General features: G+C 37.7%; 3 protein-coding genes across 9 annotated transcripts; 1 reads left to right on the forward strand and 2 right to left on the reverse strand.

Annotated features, from left to right (window-relative positions):
* Positions 1–3,123: 3,123 nt before the first annotated feature.
* LOC112556684 lies at positions 3,124–7,141 on the reverse strand. Of its 2 annotated transcripts, none has more exons than XM_025225907.1 (5): positions 6,856–7,140; positions 6,237–6,361; positions 5,198–5,397; positions 4,167–4,273; positions 3,124–3,266 (listed from the first exon to the last, which is right to left on the reverse strand). In XM_025225907.1, the coding sequence occupies exons 1-5, from the start codon at positions 6,969–6,971 to the stop codon at positions 3,254–3,256; spliced, it is 561 nt and encodes a 186-aa protein (XP_025081692.1). In that variant the 5' UTR covers positions 6,972–7,140; the 3' UTR covers positions 3,124–3,253. The 2 variants fall into 2 exon arrangements, with proteins under 2 accessions (XP_025081692.1, XP_025081693.1); XM_025225908.1 differs by having other exon boundaries at positions 3,248–3,383; positions 6,856–7,141.
* On the forward strand, positions 6,506–13,673 carry LOC112556685. Of its 6 annotated transcripts, none has more exons than XM_025225912.1 (7): positions 7,193–7,307; positions 7,905–8,044; positions 8,370–8,460; positions 9,516–9,637; positions 10,102–10,401; positions 11,983–12,235; positions 12,867–13,673. In XM_025225912.1, exons 5-7 carry the CDS (start codon positions 10,207–10,209, stop codon positions 12,911–12,913), a joined length of 495 nt encoding a protein of 164 aa, XP_025081697.1. In that variant the 5' UTR covers positions 7,193–7,307; positions 7,905–8,044; positions 8,370–8,460; positions 9,516–9,637; positions 10,102–10,206; the 3' UTR covers positions 12,914–13,673. The 6 variants fall into 6 exon arrangements, with proteins under 6 accessions (XP_025081698.1, XP_025081699.1, XP_025081697.1 ...); XM_025225910.1 differs by having other exon boundaries at positions 7,210–7,525; XM_025225914.1 differs by lacking the exon at positions 7,905–8,044 and having other exon boundaries at positions 7,192–7,218.
* Positions 13,674–13,680: 7 nt separating this feature from the next.
* LOC112556683 (peroxisomal trans-2-enoyl-CoA reductase-like) lies at positions 13,681–19,243 on the reverse strand. The gene is given in 8 exon segments (XM_025225905.1): positions 13,681–14,530; positions 15,550–15,769; positions 15,913–16,009; positions 16,784–16,865; positions 17,456–17,621; positions 17,990–18,016; positions 18,019–18,134; positions 19,099–19,243. Coding segments are annotated over 8 exon segments (912 nt in total). The 5' UTR covers positions 19,214–19,243; the 3' UTR covers positions 13,681–14,441.
* Between the last annotated feature and the right edge of the window lie 175 nt (positions 19,244–19,418).

A 19,418-nucleotide genomic window follows, 5' to 3' on the forward strand; every position in this document is an offset into this window, starting at 1 on the left:
TGGCGTGCTCGCTTCCTCTTCCGCTGCGTCTGAGAGGGAAAGTTCAAAGGTCACATTTTTTTCAGATTTGTTTTATTTCTCCGCGAGTGAGAGAGAGAGAAAGAGAGAATGAACATTTCGAACTAAGAGAATGAGAGAGACTTGCTGTCCAAGAATGAATGCAAAAATGGATAATTCGCTTACTTTGTGTCACGATAGAAGCTGCATCTAATCTTCATCTCTTTTTTTTGAACCTACGATTAGTCAGTGTATATATATATACACATGCATTTTTATTTATTTATTGCCAGAACAAGACGTATGGATGGTTGCAAAATAATCTGCTTGCAAGTTTCCTCGAAAATAAACTAAACACGACTAATTTGTTTCTGTACCTTACCTTACGATGTTACATCGTACACGTGATTTATCACAAAACGTGGATGTCATACAAAGAGTGTATTCAGATTCTCCCGAGAAAATGAATGAGACTGAGAGGTAGGACAGAGCTAGACCTACATCGTTTACAAACTAGACTGCAGAAACACGAACATTTTCACCACGAACTTGTATTACTGGACTGCTAGCAGACGACTTTTTCCAGTTAACTACTAAAACGAGGCATGCTACTACAAAGCTTCCGGTTTATTCACATTTCAGATTAACTACTAAAACGAGGCATGCTACTACAAAGCTTCCGGTTTATTCACATTTCAGATTAACTACTAAAACGAGGCATGCTACAAAGCTTCCGGTTTAGTCACATTCTTTGTTTAGGCTCGCCGAGACTAACAGCGGAGAACTTCGCAAGAGGCTAAGAGTTGGTCTCGATCTACCCGACTAATCCAGAACTTGGGGTAGAGTGCTGCATGAATCTGGCGGATGTAGCATTATTTTTGTGTTAAGGGCCTTATGTCCATCACCAGTGCACGGTCTCAATGGCATCCATCTTGGCAAAGCACGATTCTGATGACCTCCCACTTTCTTAAAAAAGGAAGTGTAGATATGCTTGGACCCGTCTTTCTTTTTATATCAGTGAATACGTAAGGGTTTGCACCCTCATGGGTACAGGTGACAGAAAGCAACAGAAAGACTGAATGGTATTGGTAAAGAAGGGGTTGGGCAGTGTTAATTACATTAAGACTTCTATGGCCTGCAGGTCCATCCCCTGTGCCGGACGTGATATCTGGATCCACCATCCTGTTTTAGTGACAAACACTTTGACTTTTGCACCACCGATTCACCAATTAGAGGTTTTACGGTAAGAAGAAAGGAAGGCATGGATACAAGCAGAAAGAAAGAAAAAAAAACCGAGTGCGGAGAGAAAGAGCTATGAAGCGAACAAGAAACGAAAGAAATATTTCTTGTTTGTGACAGTCGTTAAGCCAACATTTAAATAAAGTGCCACTTGTTTTGAAACATCAAGTCCTCATATGATGTTAGCGCTTCACATGGGATGGTGACCTTGTGGACGCAGCGCCAGATAAATACCTGACAGTCTCCAATGGCATCTGCTTGTTGACAGCAAATAGGCCCGCCCTCTGCATGAAATATGAACATGGTTTTCAAGGCACGCGTAAACGCAACGAGGACTTTTTTTTCCTCAACGGATCATATCCTTTCTGATAATCTGCAAAGCATGGACGATGATGCTTCTTCCTCCTGAGACTTTTCTTTACTCTTTTCTCGGGGGGTAAGGAGAGGTAAGGTCACCACGCTCCAGATGCTGTTCTCTTTGCCTCATACTTCTCGTTTTTCTTTTTCGATTCCTTTCCTCTCCCAACTCCCTTTGTCTTTGTCCGTCTTTTAACTTCCAATTCTTCATGTGCAGGCAGCAATATGCATGCTCATGACTGCGTCCATGCAAGCACGCATGCTCTCACGCGCGCGCGCGCACACACACACACAAAGAAAAGACAGCACGTATTCATAGTTTGTAAATTGTTATACCCAGCTGCTTCTAACAACAATGCAGCCATAAATACATCAATTATCATTCCACAACCATCAACAATGTCTGTCACAACCTTTCTTCATCCGGTTAATAGTTTACATGGCAAATGAAACGAGTGATCAATTATTTAAAAAAATACTAACAAAACTTTTTTGATAAGGTTATCACAGGAACACGTCTAAACAACGCTAACCTCTTTCTGAACCGATGTTATCGACTCCATAACCCAGTCAATTACTGCACGGTCATACCGCAGCTGCATGATAGGTCAAAGTCACCTGGTTGATGACCTGCCCTTCCTTCTCCATGGAGCAGACGACGGTCCTGCTGGTGCCGGGCGGGCACCACATGTGAACGTGCAGCACGTCGCCCTGGACGCTCTCTCCGATGTATGACACGCTGACCTCGGCCGTACCAGCTCGCACGTCCTCCTGGGTAAGATGGCCGCCAAATGCGCCTTGGCGCAGCCCCTCCTGCACCGCATCCACCGCGAAGCGAATGTAGCTGGCGAAGTTGGTGTGCTGGTACAAGTCGGTATCGCTCCAAGCTACCTTAACCTTGAAAACAGATGAAGTGGCTTTTCACACACAACAAACGGAGCAAAAGAGACCTCTAAAAGTAGATACTGATGATGACAGTAATGACTGATTGATAATGGATGACGACAACGACTGATGATGATAATGATAGACGATTTTTATAGCGCCTGATCACGCTCACGGAGATAGAATGATGCTGTCAGCTCTTGAGTGAAAAACCAGAACAGAAACCTCTCATTTGCATTCCAGGTGTCCCGCTTTGAAAGGTAACGATCAGACTTTCAAATGGCGCTAACCTTTCAAATGAGTGATCAAAGGTTAGCGCCATTTGAAAGGCTGATCGTTGATAGCTCTTAGCTCTCAGCACCACCAATGATGACGCTGTCCTTCACAGTTATTCACAGCTATTACTATCATTGCAAAATGACTCTACCCTGCAAACAGGTGACACAGTTCACAGTCTGAATCTGGAAAGAAATCTTAGCACCTAATCGCAATCCTCACTGTTTGGATGACCAGCATTCTGAGCGATTGAACCTCCCCAAGTGCATTATGCGGTTTGTCCGTCTCTGCACCCGAGACATCAGCCCAACATTTATTAACTCCGTCGGCTCAAGCTCGTCCACACCACCCACTCTATCACTCACCTGATACACTGCAGATACTCCTCCCACTGGGGGCTCCTTCTGCTGAATGATGAGCGGCACCCCGCGAATACAGTGTGGACCATAATGCTCCCGCCAGTACTCACTCACTGCCACAGGTCGGCGCGAGGCTTTGTCTATGAGTACCACCTATTAAATAAAGAAAGAAATGCTTTATGATCGTGGTCAGCGGCACCCCGCAAGTAAAGTATGGGCCATAGTGTCCACTGCCACAGGCTGGTGTATGGCGTTGTTGAACTGCATCACCTAATAAATAAACGAAAAAAAAAAAATGTCTTTCTTCACGTTGTTGGATTGTACCCGCAATCATCATCTTTGAAGCAAGGACGACGATAGAATAAAAAAAATTTGATTAAGTAAACTTTTCATTCAATTCTTTACATTTAACTAAACAGTACTGTCTTGTGATATATTTGCTTGCGGTCCTCATTTGGTCTTGTTTTACTTTGTATATATTTTGTGTGCATGCGTTTATTTTGTGTATGTTGCTTATCTTTGTCGTCAAATTATTTTGATTTATTAATTATGGCTAGTGTAAAAGTCCATCGGTTTGTAACTGAAAATTAATTAACATGGATGTTGAATCCTGTAGTTTATCACTAGTCATCATCCTTGTTTGTTGACACTTGTTAATTTGCTTGAGCATGACTATTAAAATTTAGTTTTAGTTTCTCATTTGTTGTCCTAAGTTTTGTATTACAAGTGCTGAACAAACATTTTGCTTGAATCAGACATTTTATAAAATAAAATCTTCCCATTATTATTATTATTCTTTGGGAGATACAGACACACACACAGAAGAAAGAAAGTAATAAAAAAAATGAATAAAAAAACAATTTGCCCTGAAACTTGCCATACTGCCTAATTTAAAATAGCCAATGCCTCAGGCAAATTGCCGTTTTGCCCAATTTAAAAGAATAAAAAAAAAATGCATATACAAAATTAATAAATAAAAAAGATTATGGCTGCAAATTTGAACAAGAATGCTTTCTGAGCCATGCAAATATTCTTTGCCTCTGAGTAACTTACCTGGTTGGTTTGAGAAAAATATTTCGCTGCTCCTGGTCACGGGGTGAGGTGATGGTGGCGACAGTACTGACAGAGGTGCGACCAATATGTCCTCCAGTCACATGTACCTGTAGTTAGCAACAGAAGAGATAAGCGATGAATAAAGATATGCTTCAAGAATCCGATATATACTTTACACAAGTCAAGGTGCCAAAGTATAAGTGAAAGTAGACAGAAGCAACAGCTGTAATATGGGTTGTCTTTCTTAGATATTCTGAGGCATCATTAAAAAGAAAAAACTACAAAGTAGATTTATAAGAATAAATGTCAGAACAAAGTTTTTATAGAAACATCCCAGTTGTAACTGCTACTCAAAAGACTAGCAAGTAAAGGTAGATTGCAGCTCTAAGAGGTTCCTGGTAAATGGCTAATAATGAATAATGTGATTGCATTATTCTCAGTACTGACATCAAACCAACTGACCAAATGATTTATATTTGACAGAAACCTCTTCTGCACATAGACCCACCTCAGGAACAATATGTACTTAATCCTACCCAAATTTCCCACAAAAAAGAAAGACTTTAGATAGGCATTTCAGAATGATATAAATTCTGTGGAATTTTGGAAATGACTGCATCCACATAATTCTTGTTTGTAAGTTTTTGGGAGTTCTGGCCAGAAAATGCCAGGTTCTTGTTTAGTCATTCTGTGAATAAAGGTTTGTTTGAGACCATCAGAGAAAAAGAAAACTAGTTGGCATTCAATCAGTCCTAATATGAAACTTAGATAATAGACGATTTATGTAAAATGTGTCTTTATTTTCTTCTCTTCAGTATTATGGAATTAAGCAAACAAGAGCACCATCAAATGTTCCACTGTTCTTAATACTTATGTTTTTACTCATTCAATATTTGCTCTAGGCTCAGTTTCTATTATAGGGTAATTCTCCCAAAGAAACTCAAGATTAAGTTTGCAACATTTAGTAAAATATCATAAATATTGGTAATGCATTGTAGGGGTAGAGAAATATTAAAAGTTAATCCACCCACCTCCAGTGGATGATTTGGGAAGTCAGGTTCATAAAGGCAGCGAGCTATTGAGGCTTGGGAGGAAGCAAAGAAGGTGAAATGTTCATCAGTCAGTTTGTCATACTCCAGGAAACAACGTCCGCTGCTGTCCACTGGGGTGTGCATAGCATACATTCGACATGTTGATGCTAGCCGGAACAAGCCCCACAGTGATGGATTACCTGAAAGCATGTGGATTCTTATTCTGATTTGCTTCTGAGCAAGTTAATTCTTTTATTCTACTCAACTACATAATAACAAGGTTCTACCCCTGCAATAGGGTTAGATGGTTCAGATTAAAAGTGTTCGAAAAAATCCTATTGAAGTGTTTTTGGTATTTTGTTGAGTATTATATATTATGTATTGTTGCAGAACTATCTTAAAAGCGGAACTTCTTGTGTGGTTTTTAAAAAATGGTTTCACCCAGGTGAGGAAGGTAGGAGTAAGTACCCGCTGGGTAGTAATTGGAGACAACTGACAGCTAGGTATCAGCAATGCATGTATTCCTACCTTCTTTCACATGAGTGAAAGCATTCTTTTCCTAGAGTCCAAAAGCCTTTATATGTGCACTGTGAGATCTGAAGTATTTTAACTTCTGAGCATTCCTAATGCTATTCCTACTGTCAAATGCCAACATATAACATCTACTACACATTTATTTTGTCAAGCCCCACTGTGCTAGTAATGATGTACCTTCAACAAATTTACAGTTTACAAAAATCTTTTTCTTATCACAAAGCAAATGAAAATACACGCTGAATCAACTACATCCTAACTATTCCTGGTATAAGTTCTCACTCGTTTTGTCGCAATACCCGCCGGGAAACCGCTAAAACTCATTCGCGAATCCACTTTTTAAAATTCCACTAGCTGTGAGATAACTATAAGAGTGGGTGTGTGCAAATGTCGCCAGAATCTATTCCCTTTCATCTCTCACATCTTCTTCCTCTAATCATACAATTGCCCTCGCCATCTTAAGATACTCTTACATAACAATTTTTTACTATCACCACCTGCATACCATAAGAATCCCGAAATTCTGGTTGTAATCCAGGATGAACAACTGTTGCTGCATATGGTGTGGAATCTTCTTTTATGCAAAGGTTTATATCATGCTGGCCAAGCATCCTTTGTCCAGAAGAAATTCTGGGGGAAAAAAAATCTGATGCAAACAGATTTGAGCATGTTTATGAAAAAACTATCAGTTTTGACATTTTTATGTGTGATAAACTTGAATTCTTCTATGAATAATTTATTATTATAAAAAATAAAAAAAACCCCTCAGCATTGTAGTTCAGTTTCTATTATACATGTTTGGCAAAGCAAAAAGCTTGATTAGAAAGGAAACTTGATTTGGGAGGATACGTACGTTTTAAATGCTGCCTGTTGTTACAGTTAAATTTAATTCATTAAAAAAAAATCTTGATAAGCTCCTTATATGGGCGACGATTCTAACTCGGTAACTGATCTTCCTGTCACTTTCCTATCTTGTTTTCAAATGGATCGGAAAAAATGTTCGGTTGCTTCCTGTGTAGTCTCAGGGAAAAATGGAAGAGACAGCCACAACCGGACAGGTATAGCTAAATAGAAGCCAAACCTCCAAATTTAGAAATATATCACTAACAGTTTTAGGAACTCACCCTTTTTTGCTTTCATTAGAAACGCCGGTTTGGATATTGTGCTGTGGTCCTGATTGATGGAAGTCAGTTTTCGGCGGCGAGGTTTCTATTGGTTTTATTTCTGCGTGAAAAGACATCCCTTGTCCCCTCAAGTGTTTAGTTTTCGAAAGTTAGTAATCTTGTTCTACGTTGCAACAAACGTATAACAACCGCTGTTGCTTGATTAAGGGAAGAAAATTCCAAGCCAATCATCACTGATCCTATTAATTATGTTCGGCAGCGTTGCTGGACTTTGAACTGTGTCCTCATTTTGTCCGAAGTTAATTCAGCCCTGCGAATATTCTGAACAATATAAGGACCTGGCCAGAGTGAAAGTAGCAGACGGTAAATCATGAGTTAGAAAAAAAACGGCTCACAGATGCTCTCTCATGAACATACCAACGACAACACCATTACAAATTGCATTAGTTCTGGTAACATTTAGTTCAAGTAAACATAGAGTTCGTTTGTTTATTTTTGAAATTTCAAGCTCAGTAACACTTTTCAATTTTCACTGATTTCAGTTTGTGGGGCAGACGAAATGCACAGGATCATTTAGGGTAGACAAAAACATATTGGCGTTAGGTTAACCTTTACGGGGTAACTCACGTGATAATGTTACAGCAATTCACAATATAAACCTCTTTTAAGAGTACGTTTCTTATTTACTAGTCATTCCAGTTCTTAAGTTTACCTTCTACATCTTACAGAAATTTACTAAATAAGCTAATAGAAAAGCACAAATATGTAACTATTTGTCATTCTGACTTACCAATTAATGATGGCAAAGTGTGCTTAACTAATTACTAAAATCCAAAAAAAGAGTATGTTCATGAACTTAGAGCAGTGTACATCAAATGTGTATATTTTCTTTAATTGAATCATTTAAAGAACACAGATGCATCAGTATTTATGAAAACCAGTAATACAGAACCAAAACATGAGTGTGAAAATATGCAACAGGATGCATAGAAGCCAAAAAGATTTATATATTTCATTAATGTACCTTGACAAATAATTTTGACTTTGAGCAACATCTGTAACTGCTGATCCACTGCTGGACAAGAAGTGCCAGCTTCTTCTGGACCACTTATCCAACAGTCTATGGAAATCCATTACTACACCTATCTACCCCAGTTTCCTTCCAATCCACACACACACACTCTCTGATGTAAGCATTTGCTCATGTAAATTATCAAAAATTTACATATACATAGATATTTTTTATATACATATAATAGTTTGAATCTAATTTGATTTGATATAAATGACTCAGTTTTGAAAAATAGCAATAATAAAAATAAGAATACAGTGCATTGATATACAAGTAGTTCCATTCTCTAGCACTAAACCTGGATTCAAAGTACTTTACATATAGGTACACAAACATGCCGTTTTAGGGTAGGCATTAAGTGTACTTTCATTCACACAAAAGAACTTACAACAAACACACATACACAGTTTTAACCTGTTCATATTTTTGTAACTGAAACCAGCTGATGCTCTATATCTGACAAAAACAATGGAAGAAAAAAATGCATTTGTTGAGGGTGAACAAACGTCATCAAAGCTCTCAACAGATTCATGGTAAGACACAATAGTTTATATAATTACAAAGGTAGAGATGAAGCAAATGATCATTAAAGTTATTAGTAAGCAAACCATGAAACTTCTGTTCATACAACCATTTGCAAAGTCCAATAGAGTGTGAAAGGGAATGATTTCGTATTCTGGTATGTTAAACTGTTTCTAAATACAGTTTCTTTTACTGTACGTTAAATATGTGCTCCAAATAAATAAGAAGCCGAAATAAATAAAGCCAGGCTTACATTCCACACCCTGCTACCTATCTGGAACTATCTCTACACACCAAGATCCGCATCTTCAATGCAAATGTAAAGTCAGTCCTTCTATATGGATCAGAGACATGGCGTGGACAAACACCATCACCAACAAGATTCCGGCATTCTTCAATAGATATCTGCGCCACATCCTCAACATCAAATGACCCAAGAAGATCTCCAATACAGACCTGTGGAGAGAACCAACCGAAAATCTGCCAGTCAAGACATCAAGAGGAGGAAGTGGAAGAGCTGGATCGGTCACACCTTGTGAAAGCCAGCTGACAATTTAACAAGATAAGCTCTGGGCTGGAACCCGCAGGGGAGGTGCAGGGTTGGGAGACCCAGACAGACATGAAGGAGATTGGTCCACAGTGAGGTGGAGGCAGCTGACTTGACATGGTCTCAACTGGAAAGGGCGCCTAGAACCGGATCCAATGGCATGGTGTAGTTGTGGCTCTATGCTGCATTGGGGGTAATTAGGAAGAAGAAGAAGAAGAAATATGTGCTTCTTGTAGAGTTTATTTTTAATACAGTCAGCAGCAAATATCTGTTCTTATCCCACATTTAAACAATGAGATTGCAGCATTTTTGTAACATACTGCTGCATGGTTTTCATAGTAGGTTTTTAACATAAAAATTATGTTAACAGTATGATTTCATGTGACATTTTTGAGGAGTTGTAATGGATACTGCTTTCATGAAGTTGGATGAATGATATGGCTTCAGATGTAATGAGCTTGTTTGTTCAGATAGATGGGGTAATGCAGCAATTTCAACATTATGTTTGTACTTACATAGGGAACATCGGCGAAAGAGTCACATGGAAAGTCTCAACATTCAACTGGATGTAACTGCTTCCAGTTCTCATTGTGCTGTCGTGCAGCATCCAGGTTTGGCGCCTGAGGCAATCAGCAGTGATGGTGAGATTATGTTAGTAATCTTTAATGACTGCAGGTCTGACTTAAGGTGACCAGACACTTTCATAGGTGCTTTGAGCAGCAAAATCATGGGTCAATCAGACCATTATAAAATTTATACAAAACACAATGAAACTGATTTGACATTGTTTCCAATTAAAATTTATAGAATATTACTGTTTGCAACGCAGCTTCTTTTTGCATCCAGATATCTGTCCATAAAAGCAATTTATCAAATCATGAAGACAATAGAAGCATTTTTATGTCAAACATTTTTGGCTTAGAATGTTGTGAAATGGTGATCTGTAATGTCTAACAGTCTCACTGCAGTTCCAGAAAATAGCACAACAATAGAGTTTACACCGGTGACACAGTTTACTACAGTGAAAGACTCACCTAAAGAACTTCAGCAAAGGAGGAAATAATGATGCTTTTGATTGGTTTGCTCAATCTTTGCTTTGCTGCAGGCAACCCATCCTTGCTGAGTCTGATCCAGCTGGCATGTGTGGCTCGCTAAATTTGTCCTGCAAACACCTTGTGGTGCGAATGGCCATTGTTTTGTGCAGTACGACATGCTGACAGCAGAAAATATGATATTCATGGTGGCAGCCCGGTTTATCATTGGTGACAGCAGCTATGACCCAGATGTCAGGAAATTTCCCCTTCAAGTAGTGGTGAAGCTTGGTCATATTGGTAAAACTTCTCTCAGCATCATCTCAACTGTGAATACCCTGGGTGGACACGCCATGATAACAGCTGTCACCCAGGTACTTCTTTTCCCTCACCTGCTGTTATAATTTGAGACTGATTTATGACACTCTCCATCCTTATTGTTTGTTCTCTGATTCCTCTTTGTGTCTTCTATGTTTTTTCTGTTATAACTTGTCTTTAATCACTGAGAGCATGCTCTTTCCTGAACACGATTATGCGCTATATAAATCACACATTTCTTATTATCAACCTTGTCATTATATGCTGCCTTGTTGCGACACATAGTATTAGTTGTTTCACTTTAAGTCAAATAGTCTTCACAATTGACTGTGTTTAGGTGCCAATAAATCTATAAAGTTATTTAATAAAATATAGTAAGCTTAGTAAAGAATGAATGCAAGATGTTTTGTATACACTATATTGACTTAACAGTCACATTTCAAGCTTATTTAGTGGTACATTATTAATGGATTTATTTAATGGTAAAATTGGCCAACACATTTAGGGTAGGTATGCTGTTCTCTGCACATTCTTGTAAAAGTTTACATATGGCTTTTCCTATAAGATTGCATAATCATTACTATTAGAAGATTGCACCTTACACATATTAAGTTTTATTAGCAATTCTTTACTGGTCTCTGTTATTTATATCTCATTGCAGAATTTATAAGTAGTCTTAATAAAACTCTGGCAGCTTTCTAGTTCTTTACAGTTTTGAGTTCTTGCTCATCTGCAGAGTAGAAACACTTTTTCAGCTATACATGTTCAAGTGATATATATAGAACATTAAGGTGTTTGAAAGATTTGATTGCTGATTGATTTAAACTTGTTATATCTCATTATCATATCTATGTGGGAAAGTGTCAGTTATTCATTTTCTTTAAAAAAAAATTTACTTCACTAATTTCAGAAATTACAAGTGATTATTTGGCTGTTGGTTGCTGATGCTAGTAGTCTGAGAAAGACGCATTACATTTGCTTAGAGATTAGCAGGGCTGCAGAGAACCAGCTTAGGCCCTGAGGCAGACGACCTCTCCAGCCCTGTGTAATTTTTGAGTTTAGTCCTTGTTACTCTTCGAGGAGCATAGGGCTGCCTTTGTAATTGTAATCGTAAATTATTTTCCCAGTATATAATATATGTTTACAATTTGATTGTCATTGCATTCAGTAACGTTAGATAGACTGCAAACATTAGGACAAATGGACTAGGATCTACATCACTACATGGAGATATAAAGTTGTTTACATTTAAGTGGTTAGTAAATGAGAAAAATGACAGTACAGGATCAAATTTGTAGTATACCATAGAAAAAAACCCAGAGAGAGGAATGTTCTGTCAATTTTTCCTAAAAAAGAAAAAAGAAGAAGAAAAAATCCACTGATCAAGGCTGGGCCCCCTTCGCAGCTGAGGGCCCAAGTACACCAGACCCCCTGTACCCCTCTCTCATCAGGCATGGAGAGTAGCGTTTGTAGCTTTTATCAAGACCACAATAGTTTGAAAATCAATTCACTTAAATAAAAGGATAACCTATCAAAATCCTAAATTTATTCAGACACCTTAGATTCCCTGCTATGAAACAGGTTGAGGGGAATGCCGAGAAAATGAAAATATTGTTGATTATTTGAACATTTTTAAGATGGTCTTAATTGACCGAAGCACCCGTCGCTCTACACCATTGCCTGAACAGTGGCGCCAGTCCTACACCTCCCGCACCTCATCAAAAGATCCCCTTCGAGTAGATCTTCAGAAACCTCCATCTGAAGCCATTGCTGGTCAAAGCCCGTATGTCGTTACTGTGGGTGGAGTGACACAGATCACAATGCACACACTAACTTCACCAGCTACATCCGTTTTGCTGTTGATGCCGTACATCATGCTGTCAGAAAAGGGTGAGATATTTTTCAATTAAACTTATTCCTTAAGGTGAACCAGAAAAGGGAAACATCAGTCCAGCTGCATCCTTGTCTAAATTTTGCATTAACTTTTTCATCTTTGTTTACGGTGTCAGTTTGCTTTGTCATGGCTTTTGCTCAGATAACAAAAGTCAGACAGGGCACACTATGTGGTTGCTTGTGTTCATAGATGATGTTCCTAACTGACATAGACTGCATTTTATGGAGTGATAAAGAAATTTTTTGAGAATCACAGTTTGTTGGACTCTCTTTAGAAGCCTGATACCCATAGTTGTTCAAACATCCAGATACTTGTTGAATGAGTAATAGATCCATGCCATTGGCAGGAAAGAACTGATGGTTCAATCAACTGCCCTAGTCAATAAATGAAGTAAAATAAATGTGTGAAAACATATGCATGGACCATGCATGCACACACAATCTGCACACCTCCAAGCAGAGACAGGTTCCCAATGACCATCTCAGCCTGTGGAGCCAGAGCTTGCAACAGCCTTTTGACCCTGAGTTCATTTCTCGTTCGGGCACGCTGAATTTTTGCCGTATATAACTTACTACAGTTCGGAACTGGTGATTCTTTTTAAACTGATAGGTTTTGTTTCTTTTGCAGGCAACTACGGGGGCAACAGTTGCTGCAGAAGATGGCAGCAGGCATAAGGGAAATGAGAGTAGTGTACGCCAATGAGAGCCGGGAGGGCGATGTGTTGGATGTGCATGTGTGGGAGCTTGAGGATGGAGGTGTTGTGTGCTCTGTGTCCAAGGACAATCAGACCTTGTGTCAGGTTACACTTATCTTCCAAAACTCATCAACACCAGTGCAGCTATGTCCATCTAACATTAATGGTCTTTGACATGTAATATGCAGGCAGGTTAGCAAGTGAGGACAGGTCATTCCAGGGACTTTCTAGTCATTGTTTTGATCTAATTTTTAAGCACCACAACCTTATGGATGGTGCACATGTTAATCCAAATGTGACCTTTATTAGAGAAACATAGTTAAATAACAATAAGCAGAATTTTTAGACTGTGCCATTGTCTGGCAATGTTTTGGTAAGTAACTGGCTTGGAATTCTAAACTGTGGGTTCAAATGCTTTAAGAGATTGCTTGCCAAAGATGGAAAGGAAGAATTTTTGTTTTTCGAGCGAAAAGGCATCCTCAGATCTTGATGAGTGCCTATGATGGTTTATGGTGGTGAAAATAAATATAGCTGGACATAAAATAATGCTGTATGAAGCAGCACCACTAAAGATTTTTCTTCTTTGATAAGTTTAGCGAATTATTCTTACAGCCTATTTTGTCTTAAATCTATAAATTTAGGTATTATCAGAATTTTACCTCAACGCTGCTGCAATTTAAAGATTGGTCTTGCCATGATATAACTAACCTACATTAATATTAAAGAGGATCAATACAGTGTTTTCCAAAGATTTGCTCAGAGCACTTTATTATAATTTATATATAGACCGAATCATTAAGTACCATACACCCATATTTGCATGTAACAGACAGGCTCACTTCTACAACACACACCTACTCATCACATGAAGTAAATTACAGACACACATTATGCATACTCATGGTCAGGACAGAATCACTGTGAAGTTGTTGTTCTGAAAAGATGCATCATTCCAGATAATAATCCTGACTCAATGAAACATTAGGCATATTGTGTTCTTCTCAGCTAATGATTTCATCAACACCATTCAAAAAACATTTTGGTTAAAGATCATAGATTTTGCATAAAACTGCACTGACATCACAAGCAAGCAATAAATATTTTTAACAATATCTTTTAGTGTGTCTCATTTTGCAACTTCATAAAAAAGAAACAGCCTAAATATCCACCCTTGACTTTCATTGTGCAACACAACAGGATAATACTTGTATTTATTACAGATGGGTAACGAACTTAATCTTAAGTGAGTTCAAATGCAAATAATGTAAAACAAACAACAGATGAATAGCTAAACAAAGTGTACATTTCATTCAATCTGCTCATTGGCATCAAGAGGATTATTTTGAATCACTTATTTTAGTTGTATTGTTTTGGCAACAGTAGGGATTTTTTTTTAAAAAGTCCACTTTTGTGTTTCAGTTACTTTTAAAAACACTTTTGTATTCGTTGACTTTAAGTGGAAATTGAAGAATCAAAACTTCTATGTATTTATGGCAGAAACAAAGCATTTACAGTTTAGACTGTGGCCCACAGTTTCCCGAGGACTCTTGTTCCTTGACATCATTCTCCCATGTATAAGCTTTGCTTCTTTGATGGTCTGCACAATATAATATCTGAATCAGTGAAATATACTGAGAAGAAAAATAACTAAATTTTTTCATTCACTTTAGTAGGAAAGAGAAGAATATCTCTGATAATTATGTGCATGTATATTTTGGTAAGTGCCTCCATGTGTGTATATGCATGCATAACAGCAAAGAGAGAGAGAGCGTAAGACAAAGGAATTTTCCATTAAACTATATTTTCTTGTATACCTTGTAACCCTTTCTGACATGTTAACAGAATGCTGAACTCATTAGTTTATCTTAAAATATTTTATGTTTTTTTTCAAAAATAAAACCTGTGACCTTATAGTTATTGGGGAGTGAGGTGTGGAAACCTCACTTGTCTTGAGGTGAACATTTTTTGTGAGTCCAACTTCTCTCCCTTGCACTTACCTTTCCTAACCCTTTACAAAATCAGGCACCCATTCTGCAGCTGGGTCACCTTGGAAAGTATGCTGCATAAAGATGTATTAAACTGGCTAGTTTAACTGCCATTGCTGAAACTACTAACTCAGACTAAACTGCTAACTGATCTGCTAGATAGATTTTTAAAAACATTCTATGAAAGAGCACACCTGAATTTCTAACTTCTGATGTTAAATGAGAGCAGAAGGGGCTTTGAATGCATTTTTAGGCTGTTGTAACAACAAGAATACTTTCAAGGTCACAGGAATTAGATTTTGACCTTATTTCAAAAACAAAGGTGAGAACAGAGTTATTTGCTGGGATGTGGACATTAATATCTTGAGGAGAAACTAAGCCTCCTTATTTGAAAATAGTTCAGGAATAATTTATTTTATATAAAGAATAGTAACAAAACAGGGAGGATTTTCATGAATATTCATTCAAATAAAGGCCAAAATGAATATGCAACTTACTTAATTGGGTATGACGATCAAATAATGTATCAAATATTGCAAATTCTTAGATCATGCATGCTTAAAAAAAGTAAAACTATGGTGAAGGAATTATATCTTTCATAGAAAATAGGGCAGTCTAAACAAAAGCTCACCTGGAATATCTAACATATTTTGGTACAATTTCCCTCCACCATCCACAAACACTGTTTCCCCAGAGATAAAGGCTGCTGCAGGTGACAGCAAGAAGCACACAGCTGCTGAGATCTCTTCCACTGTACCATATCTTTTAGCAGGAACTCTGGATTTTATGAAGCTAAATATATCATCACTTCCATAGTTGGCTGCTGCTGTGTCTGAATATATGGAACTGCCCTGCAATGGGTAGAAAATGGCTGAACCTATATCTTGAGCACTAATATTATATTACTATTTTAAAAGTTTATTATTAGAAACAATATTTTAAAAAACAAAACTAAACACCCTCACAGTGATTGTTTAAAAAAAGGATTACTCACTGGGGCTACAGCATTTACACGCACACCACTGTCTGCCCACTCAATAGCCAAGGACTTTGTCAGGTTGTCCACACCTGCTCTGGCTGCACCAGTATGACTGCAATATATGCACGCATTCATTAAATGTATCATTCCTTACTCTTTTCAGGTCACTGGGGAGTGAGTAGTTAAAGACCTTCATTTTCTTGGGGCCAGCTTCATATGAGGGTGGTGTCCATCTCTCCCTCGTTGCGTTACCTTCCCCAACCTTCTATGGAGTTAGGTACCCATTACCGCAGCAGCTAGGTGCCTGGGGGAAGTGGACTGTGCTATACGGGTATTGAAACGGTGCACCTCTCAGTTTAGACACAAGTGCTCTGATCACTCAACTATCCACTTGATGCTTCCTTTCCAATGGCATGGCAATGATACACATTTTCAGTTGAGATGAACTGAACCAGTTTTGGTCTGATATTAAAATACACATTACAAAACTGAATGAAATGTGAAATAGTAAATTATGTTTAAAACTGCTTTGAAGTGGGATGCATTTTTATTTTCATTAAATTTCATTTTCCACAATGAAAATATGCTAAAGTCAGCATGTGCCCTAGGGTAAAAAGAAATGCATTCAGTCAAGAGAGTTTTCTTTTTTGTTTAGTTTTCTAGTTCTCTTTCTATACACTCAATTGCTTCATATCTAGAAAGGAATTTAAACAGGCATACTTCTCTCCTTGTCAACACAGGATTCATCTGTACTGCTCAGGGTTTATTTTCTATCTTCCTCATTTAGATTTCTTTAACCAAGCCTGTAGCAGACACTAAAACACTTACAGAAATTAAGATTTTCTTCAAACATAAAAATAAAATTCAACTATAAAAATACTGATACCTCATTAAAGGAAAGCCTTTGAACATATCAGCAATAATGTTGATGATGGTTCCACCATTTTCTTTCATGTACTGAGTGTATGCTGCAAATTTAAAGTAGTCAAGCAGGAGAATTATCATCTGGTCTGTTAGAAAGATTTATCTATATTCTTCAAGAAAATTTTTCATGCGATGCAATGTTTACAGCATGCATGACAATTAGTTTAGTTTATTCCTTGTTACTCCTTGAGGAGCATATAGGTGCAACAATACGTGACAATGGTGATGGGCAATAGTGAGAAGAAGAATCTGAGCTTTTGTGATACAGTATCTCCTTTAACATAATATAATGCAATATCAGTTTAATATAATGCAACATTATTCAACAAAATGGAATGCAATACCACTCATTATAATATAACGCACTATCAATCTGTAAATATATGCAACATCACTCTTACTATGCTTTTAATACATAGTTGTGCTAATGTTTTAACACGCTGTGCTTCTGGATTACAAGCAAAAAACATATACATATATTTACAGTCTGGTTCTTATGACAAGTATTTGTTCCACTAAAATGTACATGTACTATTTCCCATTTTCAGCATGCACACACCTCCACATAAATGCATACAGTCATGCAAAAACAGTAAACAGCACAATTGTCTAAAAAATTAGTTATGGTACTCACCTTCCCTACAACAAAGAAAGGTACCAGTGAGATTTGTATCAATGACAGCGGACCATCCTTTGAGTGTGATGTTGGCTGCAGGACTCAAGAACTGACCACCAGCATTGTTCACCAAAAAGTCAAGACGCCCATGCACTTCCACTGTGTTTCTGATAAGTTGCTTCACCTGTTAGTAGCAGTAATAGCCAAGAAACAAAAAGCTTTGTTGAATATGCTCACAGCCAATATTAAATTGAGTCATGCACTAGCAATATATAAAGCCTAGGAGATACTGTATGATAGAGACAAACTATATATTATCTGTTCCTTGCTACGTTTAACAAACTCACACTTGTTTACATCTGAAAAATATGTTGCACAATGTGAGTTTTACCCTTAATCTGGGCAAACTTTATTTGAGAAAACTGAAAATATCAGTTTAGTGCTTAGACCAAACTAAGACCTTATAAAGTCACAAATGTACAATTAAAGGGAAACAACCTTTTCATGCACTATAGAATTGTAAGTTATGTGGAAGTAATTCTCAACATTCACCTCTTCTTCTGAACGAATGTTGCATTTAGAAATGTATTCAGCTTGGGCAGAGGAGCATTTAAATGCTTGGCTAACCTACTGTTCATATCTTTAGCAGCTTTCTCCAGCCTGTCAACCTTTCTGGATGCAATGGTGACATTGCAGCCTGAAACAATTAAGAATGTCAAAGAAAATGAACAAAAAAAATGTACAGATCCTTAAATAAGTTCTTGATTTATACAAATTTAAAATTAATTTTTTTACGTAATTAACTGCTTCGACCTGTTACAATCGTAATTCTATAGATATATCTTCTTTTGAAAACATGTATTCACTTTGTTACTCGATCTCGAGATTTCTGAATTTCTTAGCATCAATTGATACTTATAGTGGTAATGAAGATTAACGCTTTGCATAACAACTTTCAGTGCCCAAGTTTTAATTTATACCAGCATGAATGTGGGCGTGGCTCTCATTTACCCATCATAGCAATAAAAGTTGTGAAGGCCCACTTCCATTGCTGGAAACTGTAAAATGCACGTTTCTGTGCAAGCCACAATTTCTAAGTCTCCAAGTGGGATAGAAAGACAGGGCATTCAGCTGGTAAACACAAGAATTTGATGTGATCATTCTGCATGCGATTAAATTTCATAAATGTTCACCTATAAAAAAACTACTTTGGAGAAAGGAATGTAAATATGGATTTGTGAAATAGCGTCAAAAAACTGAGAATGAGGCTTGCTGAGATACAATGCCTACAAATCTCCCACACTATGTAACGGGTTTCTTGTAAGTAAATATATAGCCATCATTGCCAAATCCTTTCGAACGTGAGGTGTTATTTCAGTGTTTGCGCTTGTTGAATGTTGTTCATGCAGACATTAGTTCCCTCCCTTGACAGGACACCACGTGATAGTTATCCGATTTTATTATCATAAAACTAAAAACAAAACCAAAATGACAAAATACAAAACGCTCTTAATTTTCTATAGAAAAGCACAGTATGACAAATGATCACTGGTATAGCAAAGTGACGGAGACTTTATCGTTTAGTTCTTTTAGTTGTAAACATTGTAGTGTACCGCGACAAGTGCATGATTGCTCCAACCTTATGACAAGTTCTCTCTGACCTAGGTACAGAAGTTCCAGAGCTATAGCCTGTCCGATGCCCGTTCCTCCTCCGGTCACTATAGCCACGCGATCCTTGAAGAGACCACTGCGAAACACGCTAGAGATGACCGCCATATCCGAAACATCTGCAGGAAAGGGTCAAAGGTCGATATGAAAACTGCAGTCTACAAAAACATCCAGGCTTTTTTTCTTCTGTGGTCGAAACAACTTAGAAATGCTGGCTCCATCGTATGTAGGAGTTTACAGTTTCATTCTGCACTCATTGGAAATGCAGAGTAAAGAAATCTGATGTAAATTTACTGTAAAGAATTTTAATATA

The sequence above is a fragment of the Pomacea canaliculata genome, linkage group LG2, assembly GCF_003073045.1.
Source record: "Pomacea canaliculata isolate SZHN2017 linkage group LG2, ASM307304v1, whole genome shotgun sequence".
NCBI lineage: Eukaryota > Metazoa > Mollusca > Gastropoda > Architaenioglossa > Ampullariidae > Pomacea > Pomacea canaliculata.